Source organism: Amblyomma americanum, chromosome 5 (genome assembly GCF_052857255.1).
Source record: "Amblyomma americanum isolate KBUSLIRL-KWMA chromosome 5, ASM5285725v1, whole genome shotgun sequence".
Classification (NCBI taxonomy): domain Eukaryota; kingdom Metazoa; phylum Arthropoda; class Arachnida; order Ixodida; family Ixodidae; genus Amblyomma; species Amblyomma americanum.
Genome location: NC_135501.1, coordinates 182,485,456 through 182,509,053, shown reverse-complemented (window position 1 = coordinate 182,509,053; position 23,598 = coordinate 182,485,456). Strand labels below are relative to the sequence as shown.

General features: G+C 45.9%; 1 protein-coding gene across 3 annotated transcripts in view; it reads right to left on the bottom strand.

The window, feature by feature from the left end:
* LOC144133119 (kelch domain-containing protein 3-like) overlaps positions 1 to 23,598 on the bottom strand; it is a 66,080-nt gene that overhangs the window by 16,635 nt on the left and 25,847 nt on the right. Inside the window, exons 1-4 of one of the 3 annotated variants that reach the window (XM_077665980.1) lie at positions 18,139 to 18,375; positions 6,576 to 6,765; positions 3,912 to 4,070; positions 863 to 1,050 (exon numbers count right to left, since the gene is read on the bottom strand). In XM_077665980.1, coding sequence (XP_077522106.1) covers positions 863 to 1,050; positions 3,912 to 4,070; positions 6,576 to 6,723 — 495 coding nt within the window. In that variant the 5' untranslated portion in view covers positions 6,724 to 6,765; positions 18,139 to 18,375. Of the gene's footprint in view, positions 1 to 862; positions 1,051 to 3,911; positions 4,071 to 6,575; positions 6,766 to 8,081; positions 8,249 to 18,138; positions 18,376 to 23,598 lie in introns of those variants that run through there. The other 2 variants (XM_077665979.1, XM_077665978.1) reach the window with 2 other exon arrangements.

The window sequence follows — 23,598 nt, the reverse complement described above, 5'->3', positions numbered from 1 at the left end:
GCATTCTTGTGTATAAACTTGCGTTTCTTTTATGCAGTTATTTATATGCAGTTTTTCAGTTCCTGCAGTTTCTTCCTGTTTTGTGTGTAATGTGAAATGCCTTGCTGTAAAGTGTATAGGGGGGCCGGCGGCCTTGTCAAGCTGTCCTATGAGGCAACTTTTACTGCCGGTCTACCGTGCCACATTCTATGGCGCAAATGAAGATTATTATTATTATTATTCTCATGCAATGCACTCTGCTAGCTTAATGAGCCACTGGTTACCTGTTTTCACCATTGCAATACCCACCCATGACCACCTCCTCATGATTTAATCCACAATAGCACGTTTCCTCTCCGCACGCTAGGAGCTTTTCAGTATGAACACCCACGGAACCAGATGTATGCATGAAACTGAACTGCTCTGTCTTGCATGCTCCAGCGCAAAAACCACTGCACCCAACCCGCAGAGGACTACTAATGGCAGCAGTCAGATTGCTTCTAGACCTTTTCTTTCACTAATGACGAGCGGACAATCCAACATCCCGACTCTCATTTCCCTTGGACTGAAGCTTACAACACAGGGCTCTAAAGGCTTCCTCCCTTTGGGTCTGCTTGGGAGGAGGAGGAGGAGGAGGAGGAGGAGGAGGAGGAGGAGGAGGAGGAGGAGGAGGAGGAGGAGGAGGAGGAGGAGGAGGAGGAGACTTTAATGAATAAAAGAGAGTTCTGCCTGGTTAATTAGCCTAGCATGCTACTCCAGTGGGTCTGCTTGATTCCACTGCACTACCTTGGACCATGGATATTTAGCTTCACACCACCGCAACAAGCAGAAGGCTCAAAGAATGCCCGGGTGCCCTGCACCCTTCCCTTCCCCACCTTCTCACCCTGGTGGGCACATACTGCCACTGCATGGTCTCCAAGTCAAGGAAGTGCACGTCTTGAGAGAAACGGTCAGCCTGCTCTTCGAAGCCACCAAAGACGTACATGCGGTGGCCCATGACGCACGCCGAGTGGCCGTCACGTGCGCCAGGCACGTGGCCACACACCTTTGGACGGCTCCACGTCATGGTATCTGCACACGCCAGAATCATTTGTTTGTTTAGCCTTGTACGATCAGTGCAACAGAAGCATTACAGTGCAGACACAAGCAAACGCACGACACAACAAAGGTGACAAAAACAATGTGTTGTGTATTACCCCGTCCAGCCCTCCACACACAAACGGATGGGTGCACAAAAAAATTCTATTTTGGATCCAAAAGCAAAAATTTACGTGTTCTGGCCCAGCCCACTCGTTTCTGAGGGCTATGGAAGTGAACTTGTCTCACTAGTTTTGGAAAGCACCCAAAAAAGGGGCCTTTCTTCGCTTCACTAGAAACGTACACTTGAAGACTTACTGGGCAGTGTTTAAGGTCCCTTGCATGCTGCGAGAAGTGCGATGTTTAGTACTTGTATTCGATCATGTGAAAAAAAAACTATCCTTACATTTTTTTATACCAAAGTTAAGTTTCCTGTAACTTGATGTGTCTGCGATCTATGGTGTGGTCACAGTTTCAAAAATAAAAAGAACAACCCACACATATTCTTGTGTTTTGATGCTACATATTTAAAGAGCAAAAACTGCAAAAGAGCTAATTGCAAGATGCATAAAAAAATAAATATATCCATAGCAACGAATTTACTCAAGTAATTTGCAGACTTTTTTCTTCTAAAAATAAGGCTTCAAAAAAAGGGGTGCACAAATTATGCAAAGATTTCGTGCGAACATGCCCTAAAAAACTCTACAAAGGTCACAACACGCAATGTATATGGTATATTGCCGCATTTAAGTATACACCACAACTCGCGCCCCTCGCTGACCAACCTCCCCCCCCCTCTCCTAGTGCCCACCCCATACCCACGTTATGTAGTTCCCCACGTGATGGCATGACAGCGCATGCGCAGCTCGAAGCAGTAGATGCCAAACAATACGATCGCAAAGCCAGCAGTCAGAGACAAATGGAGATGCAAAGCGATAAACTGGCACCCTTTTTTCACGAGACCCTGCTGAAAAGCGGAAAACAGAACATCCAACGGTTCGGTAGTTTTGGATTCTGGCGCAATACATGCTAAGAGGTTAGCAACAGTTTGCTCTTGCAGCCATTTGCATGGGAAAGTGACCGCTGGCACGAGTGAGGCGGGTAAATGCCGCACAACTGACTTTTTCTTACCGGAAGCAATTTACAAATGAATCACAGACTTTTCTTGACACTACTCTATCACCTCTCGCAGCTGCATGCCGTAATGCAGCCACACCTATCTTCCCAAGCCTGCCCTGCGCGGACCCACATGCATGCTGATGCGCTTGCGCAGTAGGAGTGCAAAACATGCGAGTGAAAGTTGTTTTTAAAAAATCCAGACAAAAAGCTCGGGGTGCTCAAACTATATGCTGGCGCAAATTACAAGAGTAATACGGTACTACCACCACCACTGCTACTTTACGGTATACACTAATTAAACTGAATCTGCTTAATTCGAATGGCTGCTTTATTGGAACTGAAACATTGGTCCCACCAAGGTCACGTGTTAAGAAAGATCCCTTTAATTCGAACTCCACAAATTTTCAGTTACAGTAGTGTGTGAATTATCAAGAGTCCACTACATTAGAGGCATGAGAACTTGACGCAGTCCAAGTTGGTTAACTTCACATCACAGTCATGTGCTTGCTCTCTTCCACCATTCATGTCCAAAGGTGTTCACCACACTCCTCTCAGCTTTAAATCATGAGCTCAAGAAAACAAACAGCCTTATTTCTTCAGGAAAACCCCAGCGTATCAAGAGTTAGAAAGGAACATTAACTCATTGGGTACCCAAGAAAAATCCCAAATGATAATCCACGACTCGCTCTTTGGCAACAATGACAAGAAAGGGCCGAATGAGTGAATGCTGAGTTCATGCCACAAAAGGTACCATCTAGTTGTTCAACGCTAACATGAGCTCATTTTCTTCCTCCGACCTATGTTCTTTTGCCTCTTATGTTCATTCAGCTATCAAATGGGGTCAGTGTTCTTGCATTTATGTTTCTGGGCAGAACCTTGCAGCTGGGTTCATCATTCCTTGAGCCACTTTCAACACAGTTAAAAAATGTCACTATGGTCAACTCTTGTCGTTTCACAGTGAAAGGGGACTGGAAATTTGTTTTTATCTTGCAAAGCTTGTTTGTTTGTTTATAGGGGTTTAACGTCCCAAAGCAACTCAGGCTATGAGAGATGCCGTAGTGAAGGGCTCCGGAAATTTCGACCACCTGGGGTTCTTTAACGTGCACTGACATCGCACAGTACACGGGCCTCTAGAATTTCGCCTCCATCGAAATTCGACCGCCGCGGCCGGGATCGAACCCGCGTCTTTCAGGCCAGCAGCCGAGTGCCGTAACCACTCAGCCACCACGGCGGCTCCTTGCAAAGCTTGAATTATGGGAAGCCTCTTTAATGAATTCGGTCTTGGCAGGTCCGAACTGTCAGTTTCAATAAACCGCATGTTCGAACTAAGCGAGTTCAAATTAACAAGAGTCCGCTCCATTACCAAGTCAAAATGAGAGTTAGAACACACACAGACGGCAACCAGCTAAATGATGAGGCACTCAATTCAATAGCTGTCAAGTGCTCTCACACGGAATGCCACCACATAAGCTTTGCCAAGTTTGCAAGCACTAATTTGCCAAGTTTGCAAGCAATAAACAGTTTGCTATTCAAATATTCACACCATTCTTCCTCGTGTGCCACTGCACTTGGAGCATAAAAACAGCAGTATAGGATTTCCAGTCTCCTGCAGCATGCTGCATGACCTTGCAAAAAAAAAAATGCTTAGGAAATTAAGCCCTCGTTTGCAAAAACTGAAACATGCCAGCCTGCACGTTCACGCTGTCAAACACTAAGGAGAAAAAAGTCGAACTCACTGGTGTCAAATCGGTAGAGGACATTGCAGGCACCGTCGTCATTGCGGCCGCCCCAGAGGTAGGCATAGTCACCGTATGCAACGACCGTGTGGCCATACCTCTGGAAGGGCACATCGTCAGGGTGCGACTGTGTCTGCACCAGTGCCCACCGGAGGGATACTGCACAGCAGCCAACACAAGTCAAGCCAAGGCCCTGTCACCAGTTGAGCACCAGTGTAAGCCTACACCCCTTCGCACCACGTTTTCAGCCAGAGTGCGGGTGCTAAAAGCTCACTCCCGCCTAACTGTTCTTACTTAGGGGCTGTCATAGTAACAGCAAAGGCTCCCTATCTTGCCCTTTGCCGCAGCTGGCAACTCAAGCTTTCCTTTGCTCAATGCACTATGCCGTATTCATGTACACCTCAACACTAATTACTCTTAAGCAGTTTTTGGCCATACCACATGGTGCTGAAAATTTCAAGAATCAATGTCAACACACACGTTTACCTCAATAAAACATACCACACATCAAAATGAGAGCCTTTACGCTGCTAAGTGTAATCAAAATATAAAAACAGACACATCAATCATGATGCAACAGATTAAATGGTTCATTACCTACTTTCGGAAAAGACTTTTAATTAATACAAACTGCAGGATGCAGCAGCGTAAAAAGAGCTTGCATCTGAACTAGCGGGCAGCCAACAGGGGGCAGTGGACGAGCCGATAATGACAGAAAGAGTTAAACACACTGCTTACACAAATATGCAACAAAAAGCCTGCGACAAATGCACAAGCAGCAGCGTGCCTAATTATGAACATGGCCACAAATGTACGCCATGCAATGCAAATCAAGTCTGTGTTGTTCCATAAGCCACAATATTTCCACCAATATAATGCGCAAATACAATGCAAGGGGGTGGGTTTGAGTCTTTCGGTTAACACATGAAATCATAGCTCCAGTATTCATTTTCTAGGACAACCATGGCCGAGTATAGTGTGTTAACAAGGCGCTGTCTTCTGTGCCATCAAAACTACATGAAAAGCAACACTCCAGGAGCTCGTGCAACACAATCAAGCATGGCAAGGACTCCCATCCAGTAATGCACGCAGCCTCCCACACTGTGGAAGTCGCCACCAATGGCGTCCCCACCTTGTCCTCACTTCGTGTTTTGTACTACTCAGTCTCGTGCCCGTTCACCCAATTCCCTTCCCTATGCGACACCTTCTACTTTTTTTCAATCCCTTCTGCCTCTCAACAACCCCTACACCATCTTCTTTCTAAGTTTACAAACACTCTTCTGTCCAAATGTTATCAAAAAGTTGGCATCTCCTCACACCTCACAAGCCTGGTGACTAAGTCCGCTCTAGCTAGCACCCACAACTTCATTTCAAACAAAATGCAAAGTGCATTCTGAAGCAGATTTATTTTGAGAAACAAAACCTAGCATTATATTCCTGCAGACACAGCATCTTTGCACTGTTCTCTCAAACAAAATGTCACAAAAGCGAGCGGTGTAATAAAAGTAATGAGGCTGATCTCCAAAACTTTGGCCTGACAGGAGACCAAAGGCATGTGTTTCAAGCAGAATGCAAATGATCAACAAAGCATCTGAATCAATACAGTCAGTGAACCACCTAACCTGACTCACACTCTCCTGTTCCATTAAAGTCGTTCTCCTCCTCCTCCTAACCTGCCTCACAGATTTGTTAAAAAAACTTGCTAAACAAAATGCGAAGGAGCTAAAAATGCAAGCCACAACTAACTCTTCCAATTTCCGTCACTATGTAACACGGCCAGAACGTAAAAATTAATGCCCATGAGGTGTGTATGAACGCACTGCAAAGGACGAGCGTTGCAAAGCATTAAAAGCCGCCATCTGATACTGCATGTGAAGCTAGCAGCCAGTGCTGCTATGTAAGCCATGTTTAAAAAGACAGTGAGGACAAATAAATGTTTACCAGTGTTGACAGATTATTGTCTTCTAATCACGAAGAAAGTACTTTAACTGAAAACAGAACTTTTATTAGAAAAGGCCAAAAAAAAAAAGGAAAGACAGGCGCCACCAGCAGTTTTTTCACACGCCAACTATGATGACGCCAACACCTTTTTCCAGTTGTGGACAACCTGAGGCTAGGTCACACGAGCGCTCATTTCTGAACGGTGACTACAGAGACCTTTTCATTTTCATTATTGACCTCACAAGTTTGAAGTGAGTGGACAGAAAGAAATGCCCTATAAAACTTTCTCAGCAATAAATGCCCACCAATTAGACAGAGCTAGGTGATGACCTCAGTGTCCCTTTAATAATTGGGCTTCTTCGTCACTACATATTCCTGCCATAAAAGTATGCAGGTGCAGACAGAAGAAGTGAACAGAGGACATCATGGCCTTCTAACCCAAGTTAATGGCCGCCTATTGGCAATCAGGGGATAAGCCATGCGCATTCCGGTAATTATCACCCGTAAAATTTCTTATGAAGCCACATCTTTTGATTTCTGCCAAGATAGTTGCGATTGCCCTTGGGGAAAAGAAGAGCTCCAATTACTGGCACCTGCAATTGTGCACCAAACACCGCTCTTGCATGTCGCCATCTCGCACGTCGACATCTCGCACGTCACCATCTCGAACACTGCACAAAGGAGAGCGCACATTGCAGAAAGTAAAGAGGAAGGTGTTCCTGCCTGTGTTGAGAACGTGCACGTCGATGGGCTTGCGGGTGTTGTAGTCCTCGCCCGTGCAGTAGCCGCCGAACGAGTAGACCTTGCCGTTGATGGACACTGCCGCGTGGTTCACGCGGCGAGGACCACCCTCCAGCCGCACCGTCCACATCCTGCCGTGGCAGCCTCCCGCTCTCCGGATGGCTGTCGGGCCCTGAGAGAATGCAGACAAATGGTCTTTACTGCTGTTGAAAGCACCGAACAAAAATTGGAGCAGACACTTAAGCTCCACCTTAAGGTAATCACAGTAATGTGATAGCATAATGGGTTATTTGCCATATATGCAGAAAGTCATTCTCTACTTTGCATTCACAGATCCCTGGGAGTCCTCATACCCCTCCTGTGCTCCTGCCCTGTAATGGCAAGTGCTCTCAGCAGTGGGCCTTGTGCGGCCCAGGCTGCTCTTCATGAGCGACCAAACATTAATTTAACTACCGCCTACCACGGTGGGCACACAGCAGTGGGCCATGTTGTGATAGGCAGCGAAATGCTGGAATGCACTCGTGTACTGCAATTTCAGAGAGTGCTAAAGGAGGCTAGCTGGTCAAAACTTAATTGGAGCAACCAAATACTGTTTTGCCCCCACAGCTCAGATGTAGCACCAACGTAGAAATCTTTTTGACTTCCATTTTTTTTTACGTAGGTGGCTTGCTGCCTCTGGTTAGTCTCCTAAGCAGCTCAACAACCACGTTTGCCCAGCTTTCTCTCTACAGGACAATCATTCAGAGCCCCTGAGAACTTCTGCACAGCGCTGTCAACTCTAGATGAAGCCCAAAATTTTACTTTTATGCAGAAATCTTTTCAGTTTCATTAGGATGACTCCAGAGAGCTTGCAGAATTTTATCTATGAGCATTTTACGGCGAAAGTGCAGCAACAGTATGCTTTGGAGACAGTAACCTGGTACAAGTTTGGCCTGTGGCGACACATTGCTATCATAACATTTTTGGGTCACACTTTATGGACAATACAAACATTACGCAGTATGGCGTAGAAAAAAAAGGCATAGGAGAAAGGCCTGAAGAAAATACACTGCACGTGTTCCTCAGATGGGACGCGTGACTGTAGTTAGGTCTTCTCACAAGTCCAAAACAACAAGTCCAACGCAACAAGCATTGCCATTCGTGCCTAAGCGCTTCAGTTACCATAACAGAAGTACAAATTAAAATAAAATATGAACGACAGCTTTTAAGATGTAGCCTGAAGAAATGGGAAATCGTTCAAGCAGAAGCACATCTGAAGAACTTCTCAAAGCATGCATGCTATGAAGTCTTTCGAACATTGACAACTTTTGAGGTCACAGGTGCTGCTTTCCATTTCTGGAGAGAACATCCAGAAAATGCAGCCACAAGCTTGCAATAAACACAGCCCGCAAACATCCGTCACTGAGCATGCAAAACGCAAAGCCCAAAAGCTACAATATCCTACTCTGACCGACATGTCAACAATGTGAGGAGGAAATGGTAGTTTACGTCAGGCTTGCGCTGAGCTGCTGGCACGTCTCCGCGGACTCTGCTTCTCCAGTAACAACACCACGCTACTAAGAGCAACATCTCGCATGTCAGACCGGCATGAAAGCGGAGCTGGCAATTGCTTGATGTCCCAGCCCTAGTGCGCCGTCTCTGTGGTGTCAATACTATTCGGCGAAAATATGAAGCTGTGGTTTATAGCTGAAAGCCCGCCCAACAACACAGCCAATAAAACAACACTGCCCGGATCAAAAGTGGCAGCCAATAAAATGAGGCCAGAAGTACCACCATCTTGCGCCAACAACAACAGAACCGACACGTGAGTGTTGCGTGCAGACAGCGTAACAACTGTCTGCCACTGCTGAGAGATCGGAGGCGCGCCAATACGCGAAACACAATGTGCATCAGCAGCAAGTACACGCGCCCTTATCTCCAGCAGCACACAGCGCCGACACTAGATAGCCGGCTGCTACGCAAAAAGGAAATGTCTGCTCAACTGCCAAAGCGTGCAGGCCTGACCGTGAAAATACTTGACAGGAGGCGTGCCCCCCCCTCTTGCAAGGCCAAACAATGATAAAAGGCTGGTTGTTTTTGGCAGGCTTGACAGCAACAATGCGTAGTTGATGAACAAGTTGGATACAACAAACACTCTTCGAGGAATTAACTGCAATGACTAGAGAAAACAGCAGTTGGTTGCTAATGGTTAAAAGTAAGCATAATCTGGCACTTAAGAAAATGAAAGAATTAATGCTCTCATATCGTGAAACCAGTCCAATTTTGGCTCTGTATTCTGAGGAGGAAAAAAAAAAGGAGACTTTCAGAAACGACCTACATTCAGTAAACCTCCTTCCGCCTCCACTGCCTTGAAAAAATGTCATGTTTACACTGCTGCACTTCACAACACGAAGCATGCCGCAGGCACTACATGGCACAGACACTAATCCACAGAAAGCAAGCGACATTTCATATAAAGGGCTAACAGTACACATATTGCTACCTTGCTTAGCGAAAACTGTCAAAGCGCAGAGACACGACAAGGAGAAGAAAAAAGAGAAAGGGATTGGACTGAACAAGTGCTCTTGCCTCCACAATGCCAAACGTGTCATTGACCATGAAATGCCGCTGAAATTAAGAAAAGAGTAGCTGCCACAAGAAAAAGCAAAGAACGAACCTTTGCCTCTCCAAACAAGAATGCACAATGGGACAAGTAGAAAGGAGGTAAGGGCAGTGGCAAACGTTTCTATGCCACAGTGCAGAGTAGACGCCCTTGCTAACGATCCCAAGGCTAAAACATGGCAATGAAAAGCGGCACGTGCTTGCCTTGACCATAGCAGAGACAATGCAATAACAAAGCATCAAAACCTCAGTTTCTCAGGACCTACCTCTTTTGTTTTAAGTCCTTCTGTCTTTCCTTGATACCTCACGCACCGCTTTCTGCCGTTCATCCACTCCAACTACTACAGACTCCGCATCTACCCCTTCCTGCGCCATTATTTTAATGGCACGCAACAACAACGCCACTTTTTCCTTCCTCACTCTCAAAGACATTGTTTTGTGCCACCGACCTTCTAAGAAAGAAAAAAAAAGAAACATCCGTTATGTGCACTTTCAATGAAAATCACAGGATAAAAAGCAAACAAGAACGACAGTTGTATAAACTGAAAGTCTCCCGCATTAAGCAAGCCCTTGCTCTACAAATATGGACCAACACAGATTTAGCCTCGAAAGAACTTCTCATCACGAAGTATTGTGCAACTGTTACGCTGAAGAAAGCATTACAGCAAAGAGACTGCAGCTGTGGTGCCCAAGCAAGCTGAATTAGTTTTTCGTGTTCAAGCCATTTGAGTGCGCTTACTTAAACGGTCTGACCTCCACACGCTAATAGTTCCAATAACAGCAGTGTGTTAAAATAAAATACACAGCAAAGATGAAACATTGTGCCAGCCAGTATAGCTAACAGATCATCAAGAAGACATCCAAGGAGTGACAAGAGGTCCTCTTTTTGTGCTGTCATCCTAGTCATTGATATGAGTATTAGCGAAGGTAGACAATGGTGTTAACACACAACTACGATGAAGCCTGTGTATGATAAGCCTTATAAAAACTTTTACTGCAGTAGAGAGCACACTTAAGAGATACTGAACAACTGCGACAACGGCACAGCATCCTCATATCTTCCTTGCACTGCCCAGCTGCAATATTTAGAGTGACTCGCAACAAGCCAAGGAGCTCAGGTTAACACCATTTTGCAACACAAGTACATGCTCCAGACAAGAGAATTGCCACATGGGTTCTAAAGATAAAACCTCTTCATCAGCTTTCCGGCCATCCAAAGATGAGTGCCACTCATAAAACATATGGTGACGCACGATCCTGTGTTCTGTTGTGCTCTGGGCACGCAACAGCACTTGCGGGGAAATAATAACGAGCGTAAAAAGGCCGTGCAACACACATGCACACACATGCCCACTTCACATATTCTGCAGCTGTTTGATCCCAACAGTTGTAGGGCAATTGCTGCCGCTTCCTTTTTCTAGTATTTATTTTTCCTTTGTACTCTTACGCCACATGAAATATTGAAAACACAATTTGTGCACACCACAACAGTAACACACGTGCCGCTCTTTCATGCTGTCCGGTATTTGTTGTCTTTGTTTACAGTGACGCAAGAAATAGATTGTACTACATGTAAACATTACCTCCAGAGGCCTCATATGCAGCCACTTCGAACACATCTAAAAGGGGGTCACAGCTTTGAGAAGGCCAGTCCACAGCCAAAACGTCAAGAAAAGTACAAGCATTTCTTCACCACGTCTGTTTTCTTTCAAGTGTATATATCAAGAGACATTGTAGTCTCTTATACCATAGTCTATAACACAATGTCTTTAAATCTATGAATTTTAAATTTCTTGTACGAAATTTTCGTCTCACTCTAGACACATGAAGAGACACTGCATCGCAAAAGTTCAAAACCAAAATTTGTGCTTTGCGAAAAAAAAAAAAAAAAAGTTCAGAATGTCTGGACCTGTAATACCCCGGTAGGAATGCAAAGAATGTTGATCCAGCCTTCTACACATTTTATTTATTTATTTATTTATTTATTTACAGGATACTGCCGGCCTCAGTTTGGGGCCTTAGGCAGGAGTGGGCATATCAATAATACATCAAGAAAACGAACATAGAGAAAAACATCGCAAGAATTTAAGTGAGAAGAAGAGACGAAATCCAGCAATAATAATAGTAACGAAAAGTAAAGCGCGACAAAAACAACAAGGCGCATACACAGCAGCATGACACAACCACGCATGCTCAGTCACTTGAGCAAGAAACGAAATGTACAAACAATGAAAACAATCATGCATATGAAGCACTCAAGGCATTGCGCACAACGACACGAGGGTAATTCTATTTTGCTTCAATACTGTTAAGCATGCCGCAGAATGACTGGACCGTCGGGCATTCCACTGTACTCGAGGTGAGCGCATTCCACTCACGTACTGTCCGTGGAAAAAACGAGTTTTTAAACACGTTAGTCCTGCAAGAAAATTCTTTAATTTTTTTCGAATGATTAGATCGTGTTGGGCGCTTAGAAACTAAATTAATGTACACATCCTTATCTATTCCCAGCATATCATGATATAGTAGGTACATATATTTCAGTCTGTCCCTATACCGTCTCAATTTTAATGGCTCTAAGTTTGCGTTGTTTAGAAGAACCGTCGGAGATACTTGCCAGCTATAACAGTTGAATATAAATCTAACCGATTTTCTTTGAATGCTTTCTAACTGTGTTATGTTTTTCTGGGTATACGGGTCCCATACTACTGAGGCGTACTCAAGAATTGGTCTAATGTACGTTTTGTACGCTAAAAGACGGATTTCTTGCGTTGATTGTCGAAGCTCTGCAGCTTTTTCACAAAACTCAGAGGATAAATACATATTAGAAAACAATTTGCTGGAAATATAACAGTGAAATTTTGTGTCAGTAGTCCCAAAATTACTTCCAATGTGATCCAAAAAAAAATTCATGTAAATACATCAAGAAATAAAAGACTTTTGCTGAAAGCAGCATCCCTCCTTAAGCTAACGGACTGCATATCCTGAGAGACACTACTGCGATGTCACGCAACAGCCCTAGAAGTGAGCGAGTCTAAAGCACATTCTGAATATGCTTTTGAAAATCGGCATGGTATGACATGCTCTGCAGGGTTTAATGTCCCAAAGGTGCATATTGGCTATGGAAGGCACTGCAGTGCACGTTTCCAGATTAATTTTGATGACCCGGGGTTCTTTTTAACATACACCAGGATTGCACAGTACATGAGCATTTCTGCATTTTGCCGCCATCGAAATCTGGTCGCCATGTTCTTGGACTCGGTAGGTGAACGCCATAGACACTAGGCAACTGCAGCGAGTTTCAAAAATATTCGTGCAAACAATGACCACACATTCTCCACTCATATGTACATAATTTCTGTTACTATTCCACGTGGTTGCACTTGGCATACATACTGGATGCTTATATGTCATGGTGCGCACGTTGCTTTAATTAACATCAGTGCAATCTATCTAGCCGTACTGCACCGCCATTTCATGCACAAACATGTAAAGCTGCTATGTGTACATGATTAACACCACCGCATGATGGTGTTATTAGCTGCACCACGCCATGCTAGAAAGGTGCCTGCCAACCAAACAATTTGTACGAACAGCCTGCGCAACTGCACCTTCTTGGACAGGTGGAGACTTCCAAGCCAGAGAAAAAACTAACTCGTGACAGCAGCTCAGCAAGGTTGGAGCGACAGGTGCAAAGGCCAAAAATTCTAACTGAATAAACTGTCGGCATTTGGAATGTGACCTTGCATGCCCTTTTTCTACCCAGGCTCATATCTCAGGCCCTCGAAGGCAAACGTCGGCCACAAAAAAATGCGGGTCATGAGGCCTGCATTACAACTGGCCTGAACAGCCAACATATAAGCCAGTATTTACAGCCGGCATTGCTGTGTTCCAGAGAAAGGTCTTTCTAAAAGCATTTCCTTGTTCCCCCTTGAAGTATTTGTTCATTCATTATATGGGAACAAAAGATGTGCGAAAGTACTGCACCCATCTCTTCAGATATTTTTCGTTTCCACAAACCTCAAATACCCAGCGGCTAACCGGTCCCTGATGGCTTCTGTGAAAGGCCCCCCACAAGCTAAGGCAGTACCTAATCTCTCAACTGTCAAAATAGAACTACCCTGATAGCCTCACATTCCCTTAGTTCAATGCAGTTAAAATGTAAACACATGACAGGGGTCTCACTCGCAAATGAGCTGCAGAAAGCTTGTAGGAAATGAAGACCTAATTAACCTTACAGGCTTTAAATCAATGTGGTTAGCAAAGCACAAGCAATGTGCAACTACACTAGGGATGAAATCCTATCGCTTCTTTTCTATTAACCAGCGTCCTGCAGAAGTTTGGATAATCGAATAACTTGACCATACCCTTGTCACACCTGCGCAAAAGTTCAGCTTGTCAGCGTTAATTCAAATACAATTGTCAAGCTTGGGTGTTCCAACGAATACACAAAAAAAATTTTCAACCAATAGGACCAACAATTCTTCCTCCACGAGCTTTCTCCATACTCTCTGCTACAAGCCTGTTAGGCAACAGACACATGTGAGAATGCCTTCCGACGTATATTTAGTCAAATAGAGAACAACGGAATGCGTATTTAAATCAGAATTACAAATACATAATCTCATATTAAAGCATGAGCAGTTCGGGAGGAGAAATCTGGCTTAGAAAAATTAACTAAATTTGAAGCCTGCTTAGAGTGCCCCTATTGGTAACGGTGAACATAGCAGGTCCCACTGTGAGTATGCACCTGAGTGCACATGCTCTGGCAAATGTGGCGGCTTTCAAATTTTGCCCTGTGCACCTGCGGTGGCTCACTGGTTATGATGCTCAGCTGCTGGCCCGAAAGATGCGGGTTCGATCCCGGCTGCAGGGGTCGCATTTCGATGAAGGCGAAATGCTGGAGGCCAGTGTACTAAGTGGCAGCACAGTGAGCATTCTCTGACTTCCAATACAATTTAAGCTGCAGAAGTTAAGAGTTCTTTAAAACAGCCATAAAAGACAAATATCTATAACGTACACCGGGTCCAACAAGGTTATAAAGCAGTGGCCTGATAGCAATCGGTGACTTTCCACAGGATGCAAAGCTTGTAAACTATGCTCAAAGGTCCGTTTAGAAGGGGATGAGCATTAAAACTTTATACTACACCTAGTTACAACACATACCATGTTGTTCCAGGGGCACTGTTTATTTCTCGAAAAAGAACATTCAACCTAGCAATGTTCTTTTTCTTTGGAAAGTGATTTCCTGTCAAAAACTTGACTTTATTTTTAAATTACTTTATTTTTGCACAGCCTCCAGACACCACCTGGAAATGCTCGTGACAGCTCCCAGTGCTTGTTATACCTGCCCATCTAAATTTTACAGATTTTCCAGGAAACGCAACAAACAGTTTCATGCTCGCTCAGCTGAACATACTTATAGTGTGAAGAGTACACTGAGAAAACCCTACAACACATGATGTAGCAGGGATGGGCTAGGTGCAGACTGTCCACACAGGTCTAAGTGCAGACTAGGTGTGCAGACTTAGGCATGCATACTAGGCAAGCAGACTAGGCACGCAGCTTAGGTGCAAGTGGAAATAGGGAGAGACCTGACTACGTAGCATGGATATGCTGTTCAGAGGGGAAGCAATGAGAAAAGCTTTTACGTATTCTACAGTGCGAAATTTCATATTTACTAGAATCTAACCACAAAAAAAAAGGTCAAGAACTTAAGTGCTTATTTTAACACTTCAACGCCAAAGAGCAGGCCTACATAAAGCCCCAAACAGAACAAAACTTGGCTTAATTTAATACGGTTTATGGAGTTTTAAACTCCCAATGTGACGCAGGTTGGAAAGAATGGCGCAGTGGAGGGCTCTGGTCAATTTCGACCACCTGGGCTTCTTTAACGTGCACTGACATCACACAATACACGGGCCTCTAGCATTTCGCCTTCATCGAAATGCGACCCCTGTCGCCAGGATTGAACCCCCATCTTTCGGGTCAGCACCTGAGCATCATAACCAATTAGCCGCCGCAGCTGCACAGAGCAAAATTTGAAAGCCACATTTGCCAGAGCATGTGCATTCAGGTGCAGACTCACAGTGGAACCTACTATGTTCACCGCTACCCAGATTACAAATAACAATGAATGCAGAGACACGACAAGTCTAAGACAAGCTTGGAAGCATGGGCTAGTTGGTCAACCATAATGGCCAAAAATAGCACAACAGGCAGACACACCATTCTACTAATTCATTTGTACTTGATTTCCACCTATGTTTCACACCACCAGTCGTTACGAACATCTCTGTCTTCACTGAGCAAAAGTGCACCCCGCCAGTTTCAAGCCACCTGTTCTCAACTGAAGAAAAAAAAAAGCCCTTTTTCTATACCTCAAAAAATAAACACGGTGAAAACAAACCCTGCAAATCTCATTCCTGGCCTTCAGAATTCTCTTTTCTTGTAAAATGAACAAGGGGTGAAGTGTCCCCTAAGAAAGCAGGTGCCTCGAATGCCACTCTGCATCAGGGTTCTCAAGTTTTGACAAATGAGCCAGAGCCTTCAGTGCATGCTGGCGGGCTGCCTTTTGAACTTGTTGCATCAGTGATGAAAGGAGACAGAAAATCCGAGGTACTGGCTTGAAAAAGGATATAATATGAAGTAGAAAAACAGCAAAAAGGATTTCAGAGTAATATAACGGTGCACACTAGCCAACAACCAAATTACTGAAAGCTACCTTGTGTTAAGGTTAGAAAAAGATCAGAGAACATTGTAACGAATTTTCTTAACTAAAGAGGTGCCTATAATGGCAGCTGGTATGCTTAGCCTACTGAGTGTGATATCCTAAACGTAAATCCTTCAAATTATGATTCATGGTGCTGCAATGACCAATTTGGCCCCTAATTTTTCGACGAAGCTTTGAAATGCCGGCATACTGATTATGCCATGTTAGTCTCCTACAAGCACAAACTCGGCATGCAACCAACACCATCAATTTTATATCATTAAAGACCTAAAGGTAGTTGCATAAGGGGAACAATGCAGTAACCACCAAGAACTGGTAATATCTGGAGCAAAAAAGAGTGTTCATTTAAGTGCACGCTAAAGCAGTGCATTAAAGACCTAAAGGTAGTTGCATAAGGGGAACAATGCAGTAACCACCAAGAACTGGTAATATCAGGAGCAAAAAAGAGTGTTCATTTAAGTGCACGTTAAAGCAGTGTACATTACAGATGCTTTCATTGGCTACCTGTACGGGTAACTAAACTAGGGAGTAGGTTGGTGCATTGAAGCATTCACACAACGCATGCTTGAAGAGATATTTGCCTTACGCAAAATCAAACACAACTGCAAATAAACCGTCACACATGAAGACTTAAACGTAAATGAACATACACATTTCAGCATTTAACCACGCCACAAACGCAACCATGTTCAAAATGCATAAAGCAAGACATCGAAAAACTTTATACGGCCTCTATGGTTATCCAGAAGCAAGCATATAATTTGTAATGCTAAATGACATGTGCTACACTAATCTGAAAGCTGTATATAGCACGTCAGAACTTGATGCAATAAGCTACAGGTGGAATTGGGTGCATGATGTGCAAAAAAGTATGCATGTTTAATCAGTGCGAGATGTAAATGTAGACAATATATTCATTTCGTCAAAACTTTTACGGGGAATCACATTCCTCAATAACCAGCTGCCACAAATATGAGAGGAGCTGTGTTGGGAAGTTTCCATCGGCTGCACATGACAGTAGAGAAATGCTTCTCCTTTTTGACAGTTACTTTTTTTAGCTTTTCTGTGACTCATACTGCACTTGTTGCTGGCTTTGCAAGCCCGGGTACTGCAGCTGATTTTCTATCTACGACAACGCATAAGCTCGCGACAAATTCGCCAAAATAATAAGCAAGTGGCTAACAAAATAAAGAACCAACGCGGTTGTAGGCACTCAGAAAATGCGAAGCTCGCGACCGCTAACAGACGTGAAATCCGATTAGACCAGGACAAATTTAGCGACGCAGAAAACTTCCATTTTCTAACATCAATTGTGAGCGGCGAGTCTCAAATGCCATACCAGAGACGAAACCAACACCCCCGAGAAACGCGCAAAAAAATCCAAGTAATAAAGAAAAGAACAGGCCGTTTTAAACAGTCGGCTAGCCGACATCGCTATGTAGCAAAAGAAAAAAGAAAATTTGACATCATAAACCGGCGGAGAATACAACCCGAAACAAGTCGGCGTAACTTGCATCCTTAAAAAAGGCGTATGCAAAACGAAACACTCAGCAGAAACGCGCAGACGAAACAAGCACAATTTGGCGTTCATCCAGTCTTAACGGCGGACACTCCCACCATGCTCGGAACGGCAAAAGGCAAAACAGCAAAACGCGCGTGACCAGAGAAGCAATCCTTAATTAGCTCGACTGGCGTCAGCGCAGCTCGAAAGCTGACGGACGCGAATCGCTCGCCCTACCTGCATGAATCTAAAATGCTTTTGTAGCAGGCGCGTTCGAAAACATGCAATCCGTTCGCAGCATGCAGTGTTTACTTTACCAACTGGGCTCAGGAGGGACCTTCAGCGCGTAGCCTAGGCATCAATGCAGGTAGAGTTGCAGGCAGCAACGCAAGGCAGTGTCCCTCATTTCCGTATGCCATTTATGCAGGCCCGCTCACCTGAACACGCAGCAATGCAGGGAACACAAGCGCGACGGCTTTCCGAAGGCACTGAACGCTCCACGCTTAGCTGCAACGCGATGTTGACCCACAGGCGGATCGATGGTCCTCGTTAACTTGGCAAGAACGCCACGCAACTGAGTGCGAAACTACGTTAGGTGCGGTGACGTTCCCGTTGCGACTAGTAAACAGCCCGTTCCCTTAACCAGCAACATTCCTGCACCCACCGTGCGGCATAGAAGAAATACCGTTCGCTCAAAACGGATCGCTTACTTCTCGTATTTCCCTCGACCAGTCGGGGCACGGGCTGAGCTTCCAAATGCCCTGCACTTCCCCTTTTTCCAAGTGTGTGCGTGATGGCGACGCCAAGCGTTGCACCGTCGCTCGCTCCGCGAATCTTCTCGGGTCGAATAAAAATCCCGGCGAGAGGTGAACGCTCGCGCGAGTGCACGCAGAGCTGAGCTTCTCTCAAGCTGCTGTGCGCATTTTGAGCGATTTCGATTTCTCTAAACTGACGGCGGCCATCTTGGAGCGCACATTGTGGCCAGTGCAACAACGCGTTTCGCGGATGACTTTAACCGACTCCGTGCGCTTCGAGCGGTCGCTTCTGTTTCGTCTGTCTCCAAGTTGCAAAGCTCGGGTTCACGGCATTTGAAGTAATTTTTACTCAAACACCGCGTAAGGGCAAGCATGAAGGAAGGAGTGAAAGAAAGCAGGAAGAACGAGACGTCGTATGGAAACGCCAATGACAAAAGGCGGGAAAAACAAAAAAGGAGAGTCGAATCGGTTGACCGCGGCGGCTACGTTTTTATGGAGGAAAAACGCCAAGATGCCCGTGTGCTGTGCGATGCCAGTGCACGTTAAAGATCCGCAGGTGGTCGAAATTATTCCGGAGCCCTCCCCTGCGGCACCTCTTTCTTCCTTTCTTCTTTCACTCCCTCCTTTATCCCTTCCCTTACGGCGCGGTTCAGGTGTCCGCCGATATATGAGACATACTGCGCCATTTCCTTTCCACACAAACACCAATTATATATATATATATATATATATATATATATATATATATATATATATATATATATATATATATATATATATATATATATATATATATATATATATATATATATATATATATACAGAGTCGAATCGGAGTATACTCGTTATACCGTTAGTCAGAAACAAAGGCATCTTGCAAATAGTAATCTCCAATAGCCATATATATTCTGCGCGAGCAGGAGCAGAGTGTGTCGTTCTGCTGATACTCTGGATTGGCTGTGTCGGTGGCTCAAGAGACAATGGCCGCCAGTGGAGACAGACTGCTTCCACTTCAACAGCACTCGAGAATACAGACCGCACTCAAACAATGCCGTCAGATAGCGTGTGTGCACACCGCGTTGAGGCCAGCCTAGTACATGTTAAAGATCCCCAGAAGGCTGAATTTATTCCAGATCCCATGCATTTGGTCTACGGAGGACAGGGAGAGATCGAGGTGCAGCCCATTCCGAGAAACATGCACCCGGAGTTTCGTAAAAAAAAAAAGAAAGGCTAGGGCGAAGGCTGTCAGGAGAACACGCGGCCGGATGGACGAGGCAATTCACGCGGACGCGGCGGGACCGGTCAACGGGATAACAACGACAGCATGCGTGGATGCGGAAGGGAAATTAGTTAATGAGGCATCAATTCGATGCCAGGGAATCTCCCAAGCGGAGGAAGCGGCGGTTGCTTTGGCGATGGTTTCCCAAAAGCTCTCATGTGCAATAAACGGACTGCCAGATTGAAAAGAACAAAAATAACAAATTTGACATTAGCTGTACATTAATTCGGACTCCTTATTTAATTGATGTGGGAGAGTGTAGCTCAACATTTGATAACCATAATTTGTTCGCATCCTAGGCACATACCATTTGGGTGTCGCTCGTGTAGAGTACTTTGTCTCTTTGCATTGTAATCCTGACAACTTTATGTTATGCTAGTGCACGTGAAAGAACTCCAGATAGCCTAAATTATTCTGGAGCCTTCCACTAATAATTGGTTTTTTGGGGAAAGGAAATGGCGTAATGTCTGTCTCATATATCGTTGGACACCTCAACCGCGCCGTAAGGGAAGGGATAAAGGAGGGAGTGAAAATAGAAAGGAAGAAAGAGGTGTCGTAGTGGAGGGCTCCGGAATAATTTCGACCACCTTGGGATCTTTAACGTGCACTGACATCGCACAGCTCACGGGCGCCTTAGCGTTTTTCCTTCATAAAAACGCAGCCGCCGCGGTCGGGTTCGGACCCGGGAACTTCCACTACATCTTTCATAGTCCGTGTGCGGCTTTGGGACGCAGAAACAGTGGCGCTCTTGTGAAATTTTGTTATTGAACGACAGTAGTGGCCGGACTTCTGCCAGTAACCTGGCACCGAGCCCGGCGCTTGGTCACTTAGCGGGGTCGGGCCGAAGCCCGCTGCCAGCTGCTTGCCGACACGGCTGGCAGCCAACGCCGGGCCGACCTATTGCCGTGCTCTACCAGCCGATTAAGGCAGCTGCCAACCACCTTCGGAATGTCGCCCACACGTTGCTAATCGGCCAAGGATGCTTCGGAAGACCCTCGCATACCAACAGGTACACGGGGGCGTCCATGCGGGCGCGCGGCCGCTCTCTTCGGAGCGTCGGTGCATGAGACCCGACCACGCTTCGAAACAGACAGAAAAACTTTATTGAGCAAGTGAGTTTTAGACCCAGCTGGGTCCCTGGGCCACTGCGCGGTCCCGCATTGAATCTTGTAGGTCATGCCGGGACATGACGTCGGCAGCCCGAGTCACCGCAGCAAGCTGCGATGTCGGGTCTGCAGACATAAGCAGGACCTCCCAGTCCTCCCAGCTCGAGATGGCGTGCTGTCCCCGCGGGGGAGGGTCGGCAGGGCAGCCGAAAAGGATATGGAAGAGTATGGCGTGGGGGTTACCCCATAGGGAGCATGCAGGGGATGTGCCGCAATAGTGGGATAACAGCTGACGGTATGACAGAGAGCGGGTCTGGAGGCGTCTGAAGAGGATCTGTTGGGAGTGCGGAAGAGAGGGGTGGGGAGGAGGGTAAGTCCGACGGTCCAAACGGGGTATTTGCGTGAGCTCGAAAGCAAAGTACTGGCAGGCCACGCGAAGCACAAACTGCAGTTCCCTCTGCGACTCTGCCACTTTGCTTCGATGCACAGCTGGGCAGGACGCACGAAGAGAACGGCCACGCGCACTCGCGTGTTCGCACTAAGAGCGAATAACACAACTGTCTCAGGATTGTTTGCGAGCTCAAAATTGGAGGGTAAACTTAAGCTTCACCTTAAGGTTATGACGCGATAGCTAAGTAGATTAATTCACATATATGCGGAAAGTCATTCTCTACTTTATATTCATAGATCCCTGGGAGACCTCACACCCCTCCTGGCGCAGTGGTCTGTCCGCCCGCCCGTCCGTCAGTCTGAAGCCGGTTTTGTGCCAGGCTGCTCACCGAGTGATGGACAGGAAGAGCATGGGCAACCTGCCAATCTTGTCAGGCGTCAGCTCAATTAATCAATTAATCGTGAAAGGCAGCTCGTGAAGAGCAAGCTGTACCGCAACCCAGCCCAAGCAACCCAAGTCCCCCCGGTGGCAGTCGCTGCCATAGAAGGGCAGTGGTGCATCGCTTTACCGCTGCATCACTGCGCCAGGATGGGTAGGAAGACTCCCAGGGAGCTGTGAGTGTAGAAAATGACCAATTTCGCATATAAGGACGTTAACCCATTATCGCCATCCGAACAACTGCCGTCCGGGAACACTGGATCTGAACACCGGAACCGAAGGGAAAAGTGAGCTGCTAGCGCAGCTAATTCGCATTTGGCATGACTACGCGAGTCGTCCATAATTTCTTTTTATCGTCAGGCAAGGACATCATCTGACGTCATTCGCTCTGATACCGTGAAAACACCGATGACATTAAAGGCGTTCTTACCGCAGGTAAGCCTCCAATGCATAACATGCAGCGTAATGCCATCGGGGAAATTGCTTTTGATGACCTCGGTGCCTCTGTAAATCCCCGTTCTATATTTAATGAGGCGGCACTAAAACTGCTAACTGATTCTTCCTACAGAATCCGCCTGTACTGATAGCAATTCCGATTACTTTCAAGAACAGTTTCAAAGCGGCGCCACATACAAGGCGTAGTGTTCGCTGTAACCTTCTCCAAGACGCCTTGCAGATCCCCGTCTGAAATCAAGAGCACCTTTGGTGCGTGGGTATGCATACGCATATACGAGGCGAATTTGCAATGCAGAAAGCCAGCAAGAGCAATGATCGCGCCGACAGTGTTCCTTTAACTGCAGTCAGTATAGACTAAGACGAGAAAAAAAAGAATCTCATATCTTGGTTTCCATCAAAGAGTATTCCGAACAGCTCACAGCACGCGCGTGTCAGCAAGGACGACCTACCGGAAGCCGTTATGGCCCTGGCGGAGTTTATGAACCACGATAGCACCCGCTAGATAGCATCTGGCCATTGGCCTTCATCTGGGCTGGAGGGGGCAAGTGCAACCTTGACTAAGTATAAATGACGGCAGACGCGCAACTGCCACTTCTCGGTATCTCCGCGATTTAGATCAAAGGCTCGCGCGGCGCGATTATATAAGGGCGCTTACAATACGTAAGGTCAGTTATGTATACGCAGTCTGCCCTTGCAAAAAGAAAACACTTCATTTACGTCGAGCTGCCGCGAAAACGCCTTCGCGGAGGCATTCTGCGTGGGACTATCGCATAATCCTGAGCAACTGCTCTAGCTGTATTTGGCCAGGTGCCACCTGTACATACCCTCGTCATAAGGTGAACATGTTAGCTCGATCTGACCATGAAATACCCGAGCCGATGTCCCTCAAGCACCTGCCACGTGATGGGGCACCCTAAAGGACGGCAGGCAAAATCTACGAGAATTGCACTGTTGAGGCTCTCGTTAACTGGAACTCGCTTCATTCGAACTTCTGCTTTATTCGAATAGACCCTTAAGTTTGGTGACGCGTCAGCTGTGTATTGGTGGTGATATCGGTTCTGGTTCGTAATAGCAAAATTCCTTCTCCTCAGGTGTTAAGTTACTACTTTAAGTGTTTATCCCTTTAAGTGTTATCCCTGCTGCGAAAGAAACAAGCCCTTCATCAAAAGATTGCCCGTCCCATCAGTTTTCTTTTTTCCCCTTTATTCGCATAATGGCGCGTAATAGAGGCAACATATTCAGTACAGCTTCCTTTGTGTGTGGGGTGCTCGAATATTTTCCGCCGGCACATTAGTGGACTTAGAAGCGTTTCACGCGCAGAATGCGTGAAAGGAAACGCGAGCACTGCCATCCCAGCAAGCAACGTACCTCCCCATGTACGTCCAAAAAGGATGGAATGTCCCAGTACAACATTTATCAAACATTTCCAGACCGTAGAGGCAGGACAGAAACACAAGCAAGAGGGCAGTGCTCCCACTAAGGGTCTAGGAACGTTTTTTTCGATAGTGTTAAGCAGGGACAAAAAAGAATCATAGCATTTTGGTCCCAGAAAGGTAACTGGGGAGAACTTTTCGGGGCCAATGCTTTTTAGCAAGAAATAAAAATCGACCCCTCGCTCTCTTCTTTCTCTCCATCGCGCCACAAGCTGTGGGGAGAGAAGGTTTTGCTCTTGCACTCGCCGTTTTGAGAGATCAAACAGCTTCGCTCGAAATGCCGAAGGAAGCAGTTAACCCGGCATCTCTCTC